This window comes from Dasypus novemcinctus, chromosome 29 (assembly GCF_030445035.2).
Source record: "Dasypus novemcinctus isolate mDasNov1 chromosome 29, mDasNov1.1.hap2, whole genome shotgun sequence".
NCBI classification, from domain to species: Eukaryota; Metazoa; Chordata; class Mammalia; order Cingulata; family Dasypodidae; genus Dasypus; species Dasypus novemcinctus.
This window is the reverse complement of record NC_080701.1, coordinates 13,578,370-13,596,385: the sequence shown is the minus strand read 5'-3', so window position 1 is coordinate 13,596,385 and position 18,016 is coordinate 13,578,370. Positions and strand designations below refer to the sequence as shown.

The window sequence follows — 18,016 nt, the reverse complement described above, 5'->3', positions numbered from 1 at the left end:
CTATAAACCCACAACTTCTCTGATATAAATAAAGTTTTTACAGGAACAAAGATATAGACATTCATTTATATTTGTTAATGGCCTCTTTCACACTCCAACAGCAGAGTTCAGTAGTGGCAGCAGAGACTTTACTGCCCACAAAGCCTACAATATTTACTATTGGTTCCTTCACGGAAAAACAATCTGTCAATCCTCACTTTAGTGAATGAAAAATTGGTTTTCTCCTTATTTAATACCTCAGCAGATATGGAGGTCACATCACTAGGATTTTCTTCCCAAGCCTGCTGTTCCAAAATTTGGAGTTCATATTCTGTTATATCTAATGACATCAAACCAATTCTTTCCGTATTCTCCTTCAATTTATTGTCCTCTTTTGTATCTTCGAATTCATCTTCTTTTTGTTTCACTTCATTTTCAAGTACATTTTTGCTGTCATGTTTAATTAATTTACCCCAAGTCTCATCATTAACTTTAGTCAAATTTTTGTGTTCTCTAATTTGTTCCTGTTGTATCCTATCAGCAGTTGTATCTTCCATTGATAGTAAGTCAAAATAATTGCTGGGCCTCAGTACTGTCTTGGCATTGGTGGAACCAAATATCACCTTCCTTAATGAAGACAAACTTTCTGAAATATCCTTCAGTAGTATAGAAACCCTAAAAAAAAATTGAAGAAAGTATAATTTAACTCTAATTACATTAACTATAACAACAAATTTTAATGTTTTCTAACAAGTCAAAGCTCTCTTAGCTGACCTTCACTGGAAGAATCCACTGGATAAAAGTTATTTTTCACTCCCTATTACCCACTATATGCTAACTGCTGGTAGGCTACTCTCTAGTACAGCTACACATTTCTAGACCCAATGGTTTACTTGTATACTTACCAAGAGTCAGTAGTGTTGGCTCCCAAACTTGTTTGTGATACTTAAACCTTTTATTGCAGTTTAAATTATTCCTTTCATTGTCATTAATTAAATGGAAAGCGAATGATACATGAGCACAAAAAACAAAACTATTTCAATGAACACTAAGCTGACTTACGGAAAAATTAGCAAATTTCTTTTTTTAGAAAAACTGCGGTTGATCAGCAAGTCAAAATAAATGGAAGAGTTTGCAGGAAAAATCATAAAAATTTCTAGGACTCTCCACTCCAACTGCTTCAAGTACCTAAAGTTTTTACTTCATTTGAAAGAGACTGAAACTATAAAATGTAGATGACACATTAAGGGTGTAGTCTAATTAAGAACTCCAAACCACAGATTATTTTTAACAAAAAAGTCTTGCCATACATCAAAAAATTGGGAACCAATTATGCATTAATATGTTAAGTCAAAAGAAAATTTTTAGGATTTCATACACTACCTAAATTTTTTAAATTACCAATCAATTATTATTCCCCCAACTATAACTGGTGTTTATGCTATAATTCAAAAATGATGCTGTTTGCATCTCTGAAAATCTCAAAATTGAACACATATTCCTTGGAATAGAAAAACTTCACATTAGCAGGCAACTAAAACAAGTGGAAAAACATGGAGAGGAGTCATATGAATAAATCTGAAATGAGTTTCTTAACTTGACTTAAAAATGGTTATAACTAAACCTGGTTAATTGTGAAGGAAAACCAATGCTAGGGTAAAACAAGACATGCTATCTTGTCTATTGGTTGTGGGGCTTATTAAAGAAATATTTAGGTCCTGCATAAAAACTGAAATTAGAAAAGAAAGCAAGATGAGCAAAGCGGTATACCTTACCTACTGATTACTGTTGTTGTTTAGCTCATAATTCTTCTGTATTTAAAAGCAATACTTAATAAAAACTGACATGTATTCTAAACGTTTATACTGATGACAAATAAAAATTTGTTCTTTCATAGGAATAAACTATCAAAGGTGCTAAGCTGTTCTGCAAGTTATTTCGACCCTGAAAATAGCACCAATAACAAGATTCTGGGCTCAAGCTTAAGTTGACAAAGTCTACATCAACACAGAAGCAAAATTCAATTCAAAACTAAAAATCCACCAATTCTGATACTCTAAAATTCTTCAAAACTTATAAAGAACATTTAACATTACACAGAACTATTCAAATAGAAAAAAACTGTTCGCAAATACTTCAGTAAGAGATAGGTGACAGTGTAATTATTAAATGCATGGGGAATGTTGTAATGGCAAAAGCAGCAGGGATCAACTGCCAAGATTGTAAGGCCTCATTCACCTGCATGAACATCAAAGAGTGCCACTTGTCACATAAAATCACTAATATTTACTCTAAAAAACACCAAAGACTGTCCTGCCTTCTTCAATAAGGTAAAGTGTACTTTTGCTTCTTAGGATTGTTATTATGCACATTAGTAGCCTGTAGACACTCTTAATACCCAGCAAAATGTCAAGTGCACAACAGCAATAAATCAATTACTAAGCAGTGCTGTATAACATCATTATCTTCAGAGTCCACTGAAGAACAAACCCGTTCCCTTCTCTATCAGAGCTCAAACTACTATACTTTGAGTTCTTGTTTCTAATTTTTATAATCTTGTCCACTCCTTCAAGGATTGCCAGTTGTCATGTCCTGCTCTTATTGTGCGCACACCATTCCCCATTCATATCTAATTTTCACTATTAGTCCACTTTGAACATAAAACACTAGATATCCAAGCTTGCCAAACTGTACCTATAAATGAAAAGAAATATGCTCTGAATGTGGCCTCATGGTGTACACTGGGAATATAGAAAGTGAGCCTGAACACATGATTACAGAATGTAATTTGACTGCTCAGAGACCTGTTTTGTTCCCTCCTGGTTCTGAGATGGAATTTAAATAAATTAGATTACTGTACATTCACTACAAAGAACATGAAATACATATCTGACCAGTTCTTGTTTGGACAGTACTTCACAAGATTTCTCTTTATTAAAAATGAATCCAGTACTTCTCATTCTCTAATTTTAAGAAAATCTCTTTATGCTTTGAAATTATAAAGCAAAGCATTAAGTATATGTAATTTACATTTAATAGGTAATTTCATTGCTAGAACAAAACTCTGAACAGCATGTAAAAATCATGCAAAGGCTTCTTTTTTCCTTTTGTGGAGAGAAAAATGTAAAAATTAGTAAGGGAAACAGACTTGGCCAGGTGGATAGGGCGCCCGTCTACCACATGGGAGGTCTGCGGTTCAAACCCCGGGCCTCCTTGACCCGTGTGGAGCTAGCCCTTGCACAGTGCTGATGCACACAAGGAGTGCCCTGCCACGCAGGGGTGTCCCCCGCATAGGGGAGCCCCACGCACAGGGAGTGAGCCCCGTAAGGAAAGCCGCCCAGCACGAGAGAAAGTGCAGCCTGCCCAGGAATGGCACCACACACATGGAGAGCTGACGCAGCAAGATGACGCAAAAAAAAGAAACACAAATTCCCGTGCCGCTGACAACAGAAGTGGACCAAAAAAAAAAAAAATTAGTAAGAAATGGCTTTTATGGTACCTCCCCTTATTTAAAAGTTAGGTCTCTAAGTTACATAAAAACTACTGAAAATAATTGCTAAGGGAAAAAAAAGACTTTGAAAAGGAGCTGAATTTCTACAACATAATCTCTCAATCAAAATATATCAAAAATCCCATCCAAAAAGAATACATTAACATTGCATTTTGTCAGGAATATTTCAATTCCAAGTAACTGCTTTGCATTGGTACTAAGTATTTTTGGCCTCAAAATTATAATGCCACTTATAAAGCCTCACTGCTAAAGAGCATTCCTGCTTTTAGAGATTTAACTGCCATTAAGGCAAGGTTGAAAAGCCTGGTTCCAAAAAAGGAGAAGTGTAGTTCCTACTGTCTAAATATACTATCTGTAGAACATTTTATCCAAGTATCTCAAATTATCTGGTGCTCTGGCTATAGGACAATATTTAAAATCTGAATGCCTCTGTTCTAAATGTCTTCTGAATAGGTAGAATTCTTAAATAATGATGAAATAAAAAACAGAAAAATGAAGCTACTAAGCATAAAAACCTCTTGTACTGACAGATTTGAAGTGACTAAACTAAAATATAATTAAATGAAAGGTGCTCATAGAAAAAATAACAACTTTGAACTTTAAATATTTTTCTTCATGTGCATTCATGAATTGTATTTTGTTTATACAAAAATATATTGTAATATATAATTCATATTATAGTTCTTTGTTTCATGGAAACATCCAACAAAGCAGACAGAAAAGTTTTAAACCTTCTGATGTACTATTTCACAATTGGAAAGATACAACTCAAATTTATACAGTAGTCTGTGTGTATGTATTCAAGCAAATTTATATGCGTCTACCTTAATGAACCTCATTATTTCAAATACAGGAAAATGCAATAATGACAGAGAATAGAGGGGGGAAAAACATATAATATTTAACCTCTGTAGATTTTCCAATTTTCTGAAAGAGTCTGGAAGATGCTTAGCCAGATCCATCATCTCCTCAGAGATTGAAGCCAACTGTTTTTTCACATCACTAGGCAGTATTTCCTTCTCTGGGGAAAAAAAACAATGCAATATTAGTTTTCAAACCACAAAGTAGAAATATTATTGAGCCAATTCATAGGGTTCAAATTTTCATTTTCTTTCCTTAAATGAATGCCAACAGAAAGACTTCCTTATCCTATCCCCTAATAACTTCAATCACTTTACTTCCCTTTCAAAATTTGGCTATTTAAATCTTAGAATAAATCCCAAGTGTTCTAAATTCACACGTTACAGACCAGTGGTTATCGACCAAGAAGAAGGTAGAAATGAGAATCTGAATGCCTCTGCACTATTTCAAAATCAGAAATCAGTATAACACCACGTGGACTACTACTTAATAAACAGAGTTTGGGAGACATAACTTTGCCAGTGGGCTTTCTCATTTCCCTTCTTATATCAGTGATCTCCAAAATAAAAGGCACGTTTTCTAGTCAGTGATTATTTTCTAAACCTTCAGTTCATTCTGTCTAGTACAACATTCATCGACCCAAAAAACCTGTACCCTGCTTGGAACTTGTTATTCTTCATTACCTCTTCTCTTGTCCTTCAAAAATCTCAGCTCCTCTGTGGCATATGCCATGGGACTATACACTGCTGCCATTATCTTGTGACCTCAAAACCACATCCTTTCTTTCATTAAGGGTTTTAGCACCTGGATCATGCGCTGTTTTTCCCTCTACCACTACTCCTGTGACCATTCCTACTGATTTCAACATCTGAATAGATGCTCCAGGTAAAGGGGGTGGTCTTTCCCCTCTTTACTCTCCATTTTCAACAACCTTTTCCTCAGCTGATCTCAGGCACCCATTCCCATGGTCTATCAGCCACCCATTCCCATGGTCTGATGGTTTGAAGCTGTGCGTTTGTTTGTTTTTTCTTCCCCTCATCCACCCTGCTCTTTTTGCTGTCTGTGTCCACTTGCTGTGTGATCTTCTGTATCTACTTGTCTTTTCTGTCTTCCCTTCATCCTCTAGGATTCCCCAGAATTCAATTCTGCAGACCCAAGGTGGAGAGAGGTTCCCTGTCAATTGCGCCACCTCAGTTCCTGGTTTCTGAAGCGCAGCCTTGACTTTCTCCTACATCTTTTTTTTTTTTTTTCCAGATTTATTTATTTATTTCTCTCCCCTTCCCCCCCCCCACCCCAGTTGTCTGTTCTCTGTGTCTATTTGCTGCATCTTCTTTGTCCGCTTCTGTTGTTGTCAGCGGCACAGGAATCTGTGCTTCTTTTTGTTGCATCATCTTGCTGTGTCAGTTCTCCATGTGTGTGGCACCATTCCTGGGGAGGCTGCATTTTCTTTCACGCTGGGTGGCTCTCCTTATGGGGCGCACTCCTTGCGCGTGGGGCTCCCCTACACGGGGGACACCCCTGCGTGGCACGGCACTCCTTGCACGCATCAGCACTGCGCGTGGGACAGCTCTACAAGGGTCAAGGAGGCCCGGGGTTTGAACCGCGGACCTCCCATGTGGTAGACAGACGCCCTAACCACTGGGCCAAGTCCGCCGCCCTCCTACATCTTTTTTTTGTTGCATCATCATTTGCTGTGTGACTCACTTACATGGGCACTGGTTCACCACGCAGGCACTCAGCTCACCATGCGGGAACTGGCTTGCAGGTAATCGGCACTCATGCAGCCAATCGGCTCACCACATGGACACTCAAATGGGCACTTGGTTCACCACATGGGCACTTGGCTCATAACACAGGCACTCACGCAAGCACGTGGCTCACCACATGGAGCACTCACATGGGCACTCCACTCAAAGCGTGGGCACTCAGCTCGCCATGCAAGCACACTTTCTCTTCATCTTTTTCACCAGGAGGCCCCAAGGATCAAACCCAGGTCCTCCCATATGGTAAGCAGAGGCCCTATCACCTGAGCCACATCTGCTTCCCATGTAAGTTCTTAAAGTTAATCCATTCCTTTCACTGTAATCTTACTGTAAGTACAGCCTCTCTAATTAGTTTACTTCAGTTAAGGTGAGGACGGGGGTGGGGTGGGGGTCTTAATCCTCTTATTGGAGTCCTTTATAAACAGGATGAATGTGGGAGATAAAGAAAAAGGCATGGAACCAAGAAGCTAAAAGGAAGAAAACTCAGAAGAGAATGGAAAGACCAGCAGATGTCACCACATGCCTTGCCACCTGACAGAGGAGTCCAGGATTGCCAGCAGTCGGTTTTCGGGAAGAAAGCATCGCCTTAATGGTACCTTCATTTGGACATTTCACAGTGTCAAAACTAGAATTTTGTAAACTAACACATTCCCATTGTTAAAAGCCCACACATTTTATAGTATCTGCATTTCGGCAGCTCTAGCAAATCAGAAGACATGGTCATACCACTGAACTTGTAATTATCAATAAAGCCACAACAAAAAACTACAATTATAAGCACCTACCCTCTGAACACCAGCATGCTATCTTTCTAATATGCTGTGCCTAATGTAACAATTTTTTGACACTTTCAGAACTAAATCCATTGACCCCACTGTATGTTTCTTATCCATTACCCTCTCTCCTCCCATTCCCCACAATGTCTTGCTTTCCTTCCTTAACTGTATTCAGAAAGTATTCCTTGTACATACTTTCAACTCCTCCACCTCCTCCCTCCCCCCGTAGTACTTACCTTGCAAAACCTCTACCCTAACTAAACGCAGCTTTTTTACCTACTTGATGCCTACACACAAGCAGTTGAAGACAGAGGAAAATAAAACACAACTATGATGACTCATCTTACTTTCAATTTGGTACAGACTATTAATTTTTCCAAATTTCCCACTTCTCCACTCTCAAAGTAACTATTTTACATCTTTACTTTCCTCCTCAAGTCTCCAAAACCTGTTTGTCCCTCTTTTCACAGGGAACAACTACACATTAGTTATTTCACTAATAAAATAGCAAATTAAGAAGAGAGAACTGTCCTACCTTTCTACTCCCAACCTACTAACTGTACTCACTCGACATTCCCTTATAACAAAGGATAACTTATCCCTGCTTCTAAGGCCAACCCCTCCCATTTGTATTCAGGATCTCATCCACTCTCTACTACTCAAGGACTTCACTCCTGCAATAATCTTTTTTCTCTCCTAAATTACAAAATTTTCCTCCTCTATTGGATTATTTCCATGAGCATATTCTCCACTGTAATCTACAGAAAATTTTCTCCAAAATGTTGTCTATACTGTCTCAAATTCTCTGCTCCTGTTTTCTCTTAAGTCAAATACAACGCGCTTTCATTCCCAGCAGAACAGCAATGCTGCTTTATAAAAGTGACCAATGGCACCCACACTGCCAAATCCAATCGGTAATTCTATCATCTCACTCAAACCCACAGAGATGTTTAAAACAGCTGATAACTCCTTCCTCCTTATAACATTGTCTTTGCTTGACTTCTTTTTTTTTTTAAGATTTTATTTCTCTCCCTTCCTACCCCACCCCCCCAAGCTGTCTGCTCTCTGTGTACATTTGCTGTGTGTTCTTCTGTGACCACTTATATCCGTATCAGCGGCACGGGAATCTGTGTCTCTTTTTGTTGTGTCATCTTGCTGTGTCAGCTCTCCGTGTGTGCGGCACCATTCCTGGGCAGGCTGCACTTTCTTTCGCGCTGGGTGGCTCTCCTTACGGGGTGCACTCCTTGAGTGTGGGACTCCCTACGTGGGGACACCCCTGCGTGGCACGGCACTCCTTGCGCGCATCAGCACTGTGCGTGGGCCAGCTCCACACGGGTCAAGGAGGCCCGGGATTTGAACCGTGGACCTCCCATGTGGTAGGAGGACACCCTATCCATTGGGCCAAGTCTGCTTCCCTCACTTGACTTCTGAACTCAACACTTTCTGTAAATCTTCCTTTCCTGCCGGCCCCTTCTCAGTCCTCTGCTGCACTCTCATCTTCCTGTCCTCTAAATGCTGGTGAGCCCTTAGCTTCAATACTTAAACCTCTTCTGTTCTTCATTTTGCTCACTCCCTATTCTAACTCATCCAGTCTCACTGCTTTAACCATAATCAATATGAAAATGATCCCCAAAGTGACATCTCCAACCTCAACTTTTCCCCTGAACTCCAGTATCCTACTGTCGCTGAGCGGGAGGGTTTCAACCTCGCTCAGGCCCGAGAGTCGGGGGGGCTTGCTCCTGCCGATCCACCGGCGGGGGGTGCCCCAAGAGGGAGCACCGGATCTCCAGGCGTGGGGGACGCGCGGTTGAGGAAAAACCACGAAGATCGCTTGAGCGCAAGAACAGGTCTGCTTTATTGCGGAAGTACACTTAGTTATATATGGTTGGGTAGAGGGAGGAGTGTGATGAAGGGAGGGCTGTCTACCGGGCGGCTGTGGATAGGCTGAAGCTGAAGGACCGACCTGAGGTAAGCAATTACTGGGGAGGAGGGCAGATTGTAGGTTGGCAATATGGGAGGGACTGGCGGGAAGGACGGCGGAGGCTGGAAGGGGAGGAGGGGTGGAGAAAGGCGGTAACAATTGCTCCTTTTGTTTTAAAAAGAAATAGAAACAGCAAGTTTTGGTGCGCACAGTGGGTGTGAATGGCTCGGCGTGCGCAGCGACAAAAGACAAGGATATGAGGAAGAGGAGGAAAAAAAAAAGGGGGTTATAGGGACGGGTGCTGGGGTGAGACGAGGGGAGGAGGGAGACCACGAGGACTGGCTGGCGGCGAGAAGCAGAGGGCTCTTTCAGCTGCTCTCAGCTGCAGAGGACACAGCGTCTGGCCAGGACGCATGTGCCTGCTGCTGAGGTCGGCGCACGCCGGCGCCTGGCACGCGCCGAGCTCTGCCAGCAAAACGGAGTCGTGATGTTCCTGAACCTCTCGCCTGATAGGGGGAGAAGGAGGGAGATGGGTGAGGGGAGGAAGACAAGAAGCTATAGGCGTGCGGTCCAGAGTAGGTCGCGCGGGCGGAAGGGGCGAGGTGGACGGCTGGGGGGGGGGCTCCTCGGTTGCAAGACGTTGGTAATGGACTTGCACAAAGGAGCTGAACACTGCATTGGCTTGGTCTTTGGCAAGGTGGACTATCCTTCTGATGGCCCAGGGGCCCACAGTGAGGGCTAAGATGATGATGACGAGTGGGCCTAAAAATGGAAGGAGGTATGGGAGGAGGGTATGGAGAACACTGGAATAGTTTGCGTTTTCTCGCTCTTTGCGGCGCTTATCTAATCCCTCTTGGACTTTTCTTAGGTTGTCCTTGACCAAGCCGGTGGAGTTGGCGTATATGCAGCATTCTTCTCCGAGGGCGGCACATTGACCTCCTTCTTTAAGGAGGAGGAGGTCAAGGCCGCGGCGGTTTTGGAGAACTACTTCAGAGAGAGAATTGAGAGAGTCTTTTAAGTATTTCACAGCATTACGAAGATAGGTGATATCCTCGTCAATGGCCTGTCTGAGAGAAGAGAGGGCAGAGGACTGTGTGGCAAGGGCGGCGATCCCTGTGCCCACCCCTGCAATACTCAGAAGGGAAGCGACTGTTAGGACTGCGGTGATTGGCTCCCTCTTTAGTAACTGGAGAGAGGTCTGTTTATGCAGCAAGCGGCGGAAAAAATCGGTGTCAGAGTGGTAGAGGACTCGAGGGGCGAGAAGAATGAGCAGACAAGTTTCATTGGTGGCATTGAGGGTGGCAACATTGAGGCAGGGGGTTAGCCCGGAGGAGGTGCAAAGTCATTGGGAGGTGTTAAGGGGGATTAAGAATTTGGCGGAAGCGCTAGGAGAGGAGTAATTAGAGCAGGCGTGTATAAAGGGATGGGAACCTTGGCGGGAATGCACGCAGCGCCCTGTGGAGGAAACAGATTGGAAGATTAGGGGAACAGAGGAAGTGTTCCAGGAGCACTCGGCTGGGGCGGCCGAAGTGGATTCGTAGAAAGTGAAGTTAACGGCGACAGGCTCATAGATAAGAAGGGAGGGAGTGAGGCAGAGCCAACAGCTTTTGGTGAGGTTGGGGTGAGAGGAGTTTAGGGAGGTGTACGAGGCCTTGATTAGGTTGATGAGAGGGCTGGAGTACTGACCAGGGGGCAAGTGAGGCTTGGGGCTGCGGGATGTATGGGGGGCAGTTGCGGTGGAGTTGTTGGGCGAAGGAGAGGGCGAGGCGGGGCGGGGTGGAGAGGGAGGCCGTGCTGATGGAGGATGGAAAACCTTATTTGGGCCGATGGCGGAGGAGGATGAAGTAGAGGGCAGTTGCTTTCTTATAATAAAAAAGGCACCATAGTCATAGTTGGTCATGTATAGACGGATCCCCCAAGTGCGACCCGCAAACCATTGATCTGAGTTAGAGTGTTTGACAGTGAGTGTAACGGAGTCCCATCGGTTGTGAGATCGGAGGAGGATGAGATATGGGTCTTTGTTTGGGGCTGCAGACCAGCCATAGGCTATGGTCTCACAGCCCCAAGATGGGCAGTAATAATGTGTTGGGTCATGACAGCCTCTTGCTGAAGAGGAGCATATATAAAAACCTGAGAGAGCATATCCATAGGGGCCAGTCAGGCCAGTGCTAGGGGTGCCTGAGCACTTTGGGGGGGGGGCAACCTAGAGCTAATGTGTCCAGTGTGAAATGTAGTTAGAAAAGTGCCTGAAATTTTTGCATCCGTATGATTGAATCCAGCTAGTTGACAAACGTGCAGCGCGAAGGAAGGAGCTCCAGCTGTTACGTTGAAGGCCAGAGTTTTTTCAAACTGCCAGAGGCCGAGGGTCCAATTGTAGGGTTGGTGATTAGGGTTGGCAGCGGCTGGGAGAGCGAGGGAAGCCAGGACGGAGAGAACGGTCGCGAGGCTGTTTGGAGCATCGTCTGACGGCGCGGCATCTGTGGAGACAAAAGAAGAGAAAACTCCTCGCTCTCCACGCGTGGCGAGCGGGCAGCATGAGGGGGGTAAAGAGAGCGGGGTAAGGGTTTGTAACGTTTTTAAGAGGGGGCGTTTCTCGATGATGGCTGGTGCTGGATCCGGGTGAACGGGGCGACATCTGGGCCATACCCACTGTCGATATTATCTCTCACTGAAGGCATAGGGTGCTGATCGTTCAGTGGAACTAGTGGGTCAGTGGCAGGCCGGATGCAGCGCCCAGGAACCCAGAGCGGCTGCGGTTCAGAATCTGGAAAGACACAAGGAAAGCCCCTCCCCTGTGCTAGGAGGGGAGCTGGATCTTGCCAACAATTTGTGGCAGGGTCTTTCCAATGGACGAGGGGAACTTGCGAGGGCTGCCACATGGGTCCCCAATGCTTATGGGTAGGGGAGAGTCCATTGTCATCGAAGGTTAAGAGATTATGATGGATGAGGCAGGCAGTCACGACGTCAGCCGGGGCCTTGTGGGGAGACAAGGCTGATTCTTTCTGAATGAGTAGCTTGAGCTGTTGGTGAGTGCGCTCGACGATTCCTTGCCCCAGTGGATTGTACGGAATGCCAAAATGATGCGTGATGTGATACATCTGTACGAAGCTGGCGAAGGCGGTGCTGCGATAAGCAGGACCGTTGTCTGTTTTGAGGTCCCATGGAATTCCCATGAACAGAATGGCTTGGCGAAGCCCCTTGATGCACTGTTTAGCACTTTCTCCTGTGAGAGGAACTGCATAACACAGGTGCGAAAAGGTGTCAATTGACACATGAAGATATTTGAGGCGGCCGAATGCGCTGACATGAGTGACATCTAATTGCCACCTTGAGTTCGGGCGGAGGCCGCGGGGGTTAACACCTTGAGGCTGCAAAGGCCCAAGTGGCAACAATGGCGCGCAAGTCCGACACGCGCGCACAAGGTGTTTGCAAGTTTCAATGGGTAGGTCTGGGAAGAGCTTCCGGATGGACCGCGCAGAGAAGTGGAATTGGGAATGCAGGAGCTTGGCTTGATTAACAAAGTCTCCAAGCCGCGGCCCATCAGCAGAGTTTTCATGAAGGAGGACTGGGTTTACCTGGCGGCTTGACACAGAAGCATCAGCAAGGTCATTCCCTTGAGTCAGCGGCCCTGGTAGGCCAGAATGGCTTCGGATATGAGCAATGAACCAGGGCTGCTGCCTCGCCTCAAGCAGTCGCTGCAGGAAGGCGAGCGCTCGATCAATGTTTGAGTCACCCGGTAAGAAAGTGGCAAGCGGGAGGCTGCGGCACACTTGAAGAGTGTACAGGCTGTCAGTAAAGATATTGAGAGGCTGGTCTGGGTGGAGATTGAGGACTGCAGCGACAGCTAGAAGTTCGCCCACTTGAACAGAAAAGTCATTTGCGAACAGCAGCTGCCGTGGCTCAGAATTCCCAGGAATGTATAAGATGGCAGCAAACGCCGTTTTTGAGGCGTCTGTGAAGGCAGTGATGGCTGAGGGGATTGGGTTCCGCGCAGGCAATGGACGGAACGGGTTGGAAAACGCCAACTGAGACATTCCCTGCAGCAATCGGTGATGAGGATAGTGGTTGTCAAAGGAGCCACGAAAGAGCTCTATTAGGCTTTGCATTTGGGCATTGTTCATGATGAGGGAGGTAACTTCTTTGGCATCTAAAGGCCAGACAATGGTGTGTGGCGGGATACCATACGTCTGTATGGAGAGAAGTACTAAGTCAGTGGCCAGCGCGATCCAGGCCCTTATAAAAGGGCAGATTTTTGGGAGCTTGCTTTTTGACGTATGAAGAAAGAGGAGGGGACCATCTTGCCATAAGAGACCCGTGGGAGCGACCGGCGTAGGCAGAACTAAAGCCAAAATTGGAAGGCCAGGGGAGAACCGCTCTAGGCGGCATTGCTGCAGAGCGGCGCTGACCTGTTGGACGGCTTCTTGGGCAGCGGGGGTAATTGTGATGCTGCGAGTGACTGCAGTTGGTGGGCTATCCTTGGTTTGCAAGAGTTCGAAGAGGGGCTGCATTTGCGCTGTTGTGATGGGAGCGCCGAGCAAAGCCAATTGCTTTGCCCACAGAGTTGTTGAAGCTCAGTGAGCGTCATCCTGTGAGAAAGGCGGATTTTCGGGCTTGTGGGTTGGATGAACCGATGAAAATGAAAGCCCAGGAATTGAAAAGGAGGCTGGAGGTTTATCTTATCCGATTGCACGGTAAGTCCGAGGCTGGAAAGGTTTGTCATCACTGCTGAGAGCAGGTCATTGAGGAGCGCGCTGGAACTCGCTGCTAAGAGGAGATCATCCATATAGTGGAGGATGTACGTATGCTCTGGATCATATTTGGGGCGCAGCGGTTCAATAGCATGGTTGACATACAGTTGGCACATGGTTGGGCTGTTGCGCATGCCTTGAGGTAGCACTCGCCACTGAAATCGCAGCGCTGCGCCCTGGTTGTTGGTGCGTGGAACTGTGAACACGAATCGTGGACAGTCCCGGGGGTGAAGAGGGATAGAGAAAAAGCAGTGATGTCAATGGTTGCTGCATGAAAATGCTGGGGGACCGCAGTGGGGTGCGGGCATCCTGGTTGAGGTGACCCCATTGGCTTAATATGCTTATTGATTTCGTGGAGGTCGTGGAGAAGGCGGTATTTGCCGGTGTTCTTTTTGCTGATGACAAAGACTGGCGAATTGTAGGGACTAGTGGAAGGCTCTATATGCCCTGCTTGTAGCTGTTCTTGGACGAGGGCGGAGAGAGCTTGTAATTTGTGAGCTGGTAAGGGCCACTGCTCGACCCAAATGGGCTCCTCTGTGTCCCATTCCAGAGGAATAGGGTCAGGTTTAGAGATGTGAGCAGTGGCCCCTAGTGGGCGGGGGTAGCGCAGCTGAGAAGGCCTCTGTGGTAATTCGGGCCTTTAACTGGCTGAGGACATCTCTCCCCCACAAGATGGTCTGGACAGACGAAAGGACGAGTGGGCGAATTTGGCCTTCGTGGCCTTCTCGGTCGCTCCAATGCAGAGGCTGAGATGTTTTCCAGGAGGTAGCGGCTCCCGTGGCGCCGATGACTTGAGGGCCGGTTTCTAGGGGCCAGTGATTGAACGCGGCGACTTCGAAGGGAACACAGGAGACTTCAGCGCCAGAATCCAGGAGCCCATCGAGCCATTGCCCATCGATCTTAAGCTCTAATGAGGGTCTCTGGCGGCGCGTGATGGGCATCGTCCACATTATGGCTTGGGAATTCTTTTGAGGGCCTCTTGAGGGTGGGGCTGAGGCCTGCCCCGCTGGGAGTTTAAAGGCTGCTGGGAACCTTGGGCGGCACGGCAGTCGCGAGCCCAGTGATATCCTTTTCCACAACGCGGACATGGCGTAGAAGGGCCCCTTGGCCGCCGCGACAGCGGGTCTGAGCGAGGCGCTGGGCCTGGCTGAGGGCACACGCGGACAAAATGGCCGGATTGGCCGCATCGAAAGCAGACGGAAGTGGAGGTGGATGAAACGGCCATGGCAGACACAAAGGCAGCGGTGAGTGTTTTGACTTGTGGGTCGACGTCACGGCAAGCAAGGACCCACTCATGCAGAGCTTTGTCGCGTATGGGAAGGACTACGGCTCGGAACGACGCAAGGCACCCATCTATGATAAGTTCTTTGGCCAGCGCAAACTGGGCATCCTCACTAGAAATTTTTCGCTGACACGCTTCAAGGACACGGGCGACAAATGCTGGGAAAGTCTCATTAGAGTCTTGGAGCAGTTGCGCGAGCTTGGTGGGCTGCTTAGTGGAGACTAGAGAGAGAGACCGCTGGACGAGAACTTTTACCCGGTGCCAAAACCCTGGGTCAATTTGGAGGTAAGAACGAGGGTCTGCATAGTTGTGGGTCCCGGTGTATGCATCGGAGGGATCAAGGACGCCAGCTTGGGCATTCTCTACGATTTGCCGGTCAACAGCCACTTGGTAATGGGCGCGCCATTCAATAAATTGACCTGGCGTTAGGATGGCACGGGCTAGTGCAATCCAGTCATATGGGAGAACGAGTTGGGTCCCCAACTCCTCAAGTAGTTGCTGCACATAGGGGCTGCCAATCCCGTCTTCCTTCACAGCTTTGCGGAGGGTTCTGACCTCTTCCGCTGAAGGGTAGCCAAGTTTGGGGTCGCTGCGGCGTGGGCTGCGGATTCAGCGGATACAGCTGGGGGGTTTGAGAAGACGTGGCGCCGGGGACCGATTGAGCAGCCAAGGCAGGTGAAGGGCTATTGCCGTACGGCGGCGGCAAGGGATAAGCGGAACACGGGAGAGAAAATGGCGGCTTAGCGGCTTCCAGGCAATAACAAAATGGCTGCAGGACCCTTCCGGGCGCCGGCCAAGATGGCGGAGCAGCTACATCCGGCAGCGGACAAGATGGCGTAAGGGGCGCTTCCGGTTTAACGGAAGATGGCGACCATGCAGTTTCCGGGCCCGAACCGGATGCTGACTGGGCAGGAAGAGGCTGGTAAAGGCGGGAGGAGGACAAAGGCGCCGGCGAAGAAGAAGCCGGATGCGCGCCATCTTGGGCAGAAATGGAGGACGAAGGCGGAAGTCCGCCATCTTGGGGAGCGGCAGGGGTGGTTTCTGTCTGCTGCGGAGAGCTCGGACGGGGAGGTTCGCGCTCGAGAGCGGCAGCAAGTTGGTCAGACAGAGAGTCATTGTCGGCGGGCTCATTGGGATCACAGTCTAGAGGCTGTGAAGCTTTATAAACGGCCTCGGTTGGAGCGCCAAGGAGACAAGCGCGAATGGCAACGAGAACGGGTAAGAGGCCTGTTGGGAAGGCGCGTTTCTCGTGCTCCATGGCGGAGGTGACTCGATCTATGAGTCGTGAGTACGTGTCCGGGCTCCAGAGTTGGCAGGTGGCGAGCCACGGATTAAAAGGGAGCAAGAGATCCCAGTACTTTTGGAGCTGCCGCAGGGAGACGCGGACTCCATTGGCATCGAGCAGGGCGGCAAGGGCCCTGACTTGTGGCGCCTGACGCAATGACAAAGAGGCGCCCGTGACGAGATAGGAGTGGGACGACGGCGAGGGGTCCCTACCTGGAGAAGAGAACAAGCCGTCAGAGGACGATCACAGCAGCAGCAGCAGCAGAGAGGGGCCGGGGGAGGAGCTGCCCCACGTTGGGCGCCAATTGTCGCTGAGCGGGAGTGTTTCAACCTCGCTCAGGCCGAAGAGTCGGGGGTGCTTGCTCCTGCCGATCCACCGGCGGGGGGTGCCCCAAGAGGGAGCACCTGATCTCCAGGCATGGGGGACGCGCGGTTGAGGAAAAACCACGGAGACCGCTTGAGCGCAAGAACAGGTCTGCTTTATTGCGGAAGTACACTTAGTTATATATGGTTGGGTAGAGGGAGGAGTGTGATGAAGGGAGGGCTGTCTACCGGGCGGCTGTGGATAGGCTGAAGCTGAAGGACCGACCTGAGGTAAGCAGTTACTGGGGAGGAGGGCAGATTGTAGGTTGGCAATATGGGAGGGACTGGCGGGAAGGACGGCGGAGGCTGGAAGGGGAGGAGGGGTGGAGAAAGGCGGTAACACAGTACCTATCTTCATGATGTGAATAAGCATCTAAAACTTAGCATGTCCAAAATGGAATTTTCTCCCCCAAAACTACTCTTCCCAAAATTTTCCTCTGAAAGTGACCCTTCCATTCACCCAGTTGATCAGCCAAAAAATCATGGTCAGTCTATCTATCTCTATTCCCACTCCTACAGAGAATTAATCAGCAAATCCTTCAGTGTATACCTTCAAAATATACACACACTCCACCACTTCTGACCACCTCTATCGCCACCAGCCTATTCCAGACCTTTATCATCTCTTGCCTATACTGTTATAACAGCCTCCTAAACAACTTCCCTGCCTCAACTCTTGCCCTCTTACAGCAGCCAGAAAAATCCTTTTAAAATAAAAAGTAATCATGCCTTTCTCTGCTCCAATCCACCTGAGCATTTCCCATCCCAATTAAAATAAAAAAAAGTCAGATTCAGTCTAATATGATCTGGCTCAATCTACTTTCCCAGCATCATTTTCTACCATTCTTACCATTACTCATTTCCCTTCAGTCATTCACACCATCCCTCAAACAAGGAAAGCAGTCACTCCTCAGAGGCTTTGTACTTTCTTTCCTCTGTGCCTCTCAGTCTCAGATATCCCTTTGCTTGCTCCCTTCCTTCATTTAAATGAAGTTAAGGGGTTGGTCTGATTCAGGAAGTGGGACATTGCCTGATCCATAACAAAAGCTAAACAAATATTTGGTTGCACGAATAAACAAATATTCCCTTTCCAAATGAAGCTTCTCAAAGAAAAAAAGTATATACATGCTTTTTCACTTTCCTTAGGTCTAATTCATTCCTTTATTTGTGCTAACATGATTTCCACCCACACAATTCCACTGCTCCACTACTGCTGAGGTTAATAGTACCTTCGTAATACTAAAGCTGGCAGACTGTTTTCCATTCTAATAGCACATGCCCCAAATGTTTTTAGAACTCTGTCCTCAAAACACTCTTTTACCCAATACACCAAAGTTGCTCTAGAAAAGGTTTACAAATGATTATCACATTGCCATATATATTCCATTGACAGTAAATGTTATTACTCAAAGGCATCATTTACTTCAATCATTTATCCTTTGGCTTTCATATCTTATTTTTGCCCATCTTTCTACCCTTTTAAATTAAAAAAGATTTTTATGTATTTCTTCCCCGCTCCCCCATCCAC

The 18,016-nt window shown here is 46.9% G+C and overlaps 1 protein-coding gene across 7 annotated transcripts in view; it reads right to left on the bottom strand.

The window, feature by feature from the left end:
* The window catches only part of WRN (WRN RecQ like helicase), a 186,284-nt gene that overhangs the window by 106,059 nt on the left and 62,209 nt on the right, over positions 1–18,016 (bottom strand). For all 7 annotated transcript variants that reach the window (XR_011647751.1, XM_058290102.1, XM_058290105.1 and 4 more), the window contains exons 8-9: positions 4,397–4,511; positions 237–654 (exon numbers count right to left, since the gene is read on the bottom strand). Coding sequence is in view for 6 of the 7 variants with exons in the window: in XM_058290102.1 (XP_058146085.1) it covers positions 237–654; positions 4,397–4,511 (533 nt within the window). In the remaining variant the exon portion in view is untranslated. The remainder of the gene's footprint in view (positions 1–236; positions 655–4,396; positions 4,512–18,016) is intronic.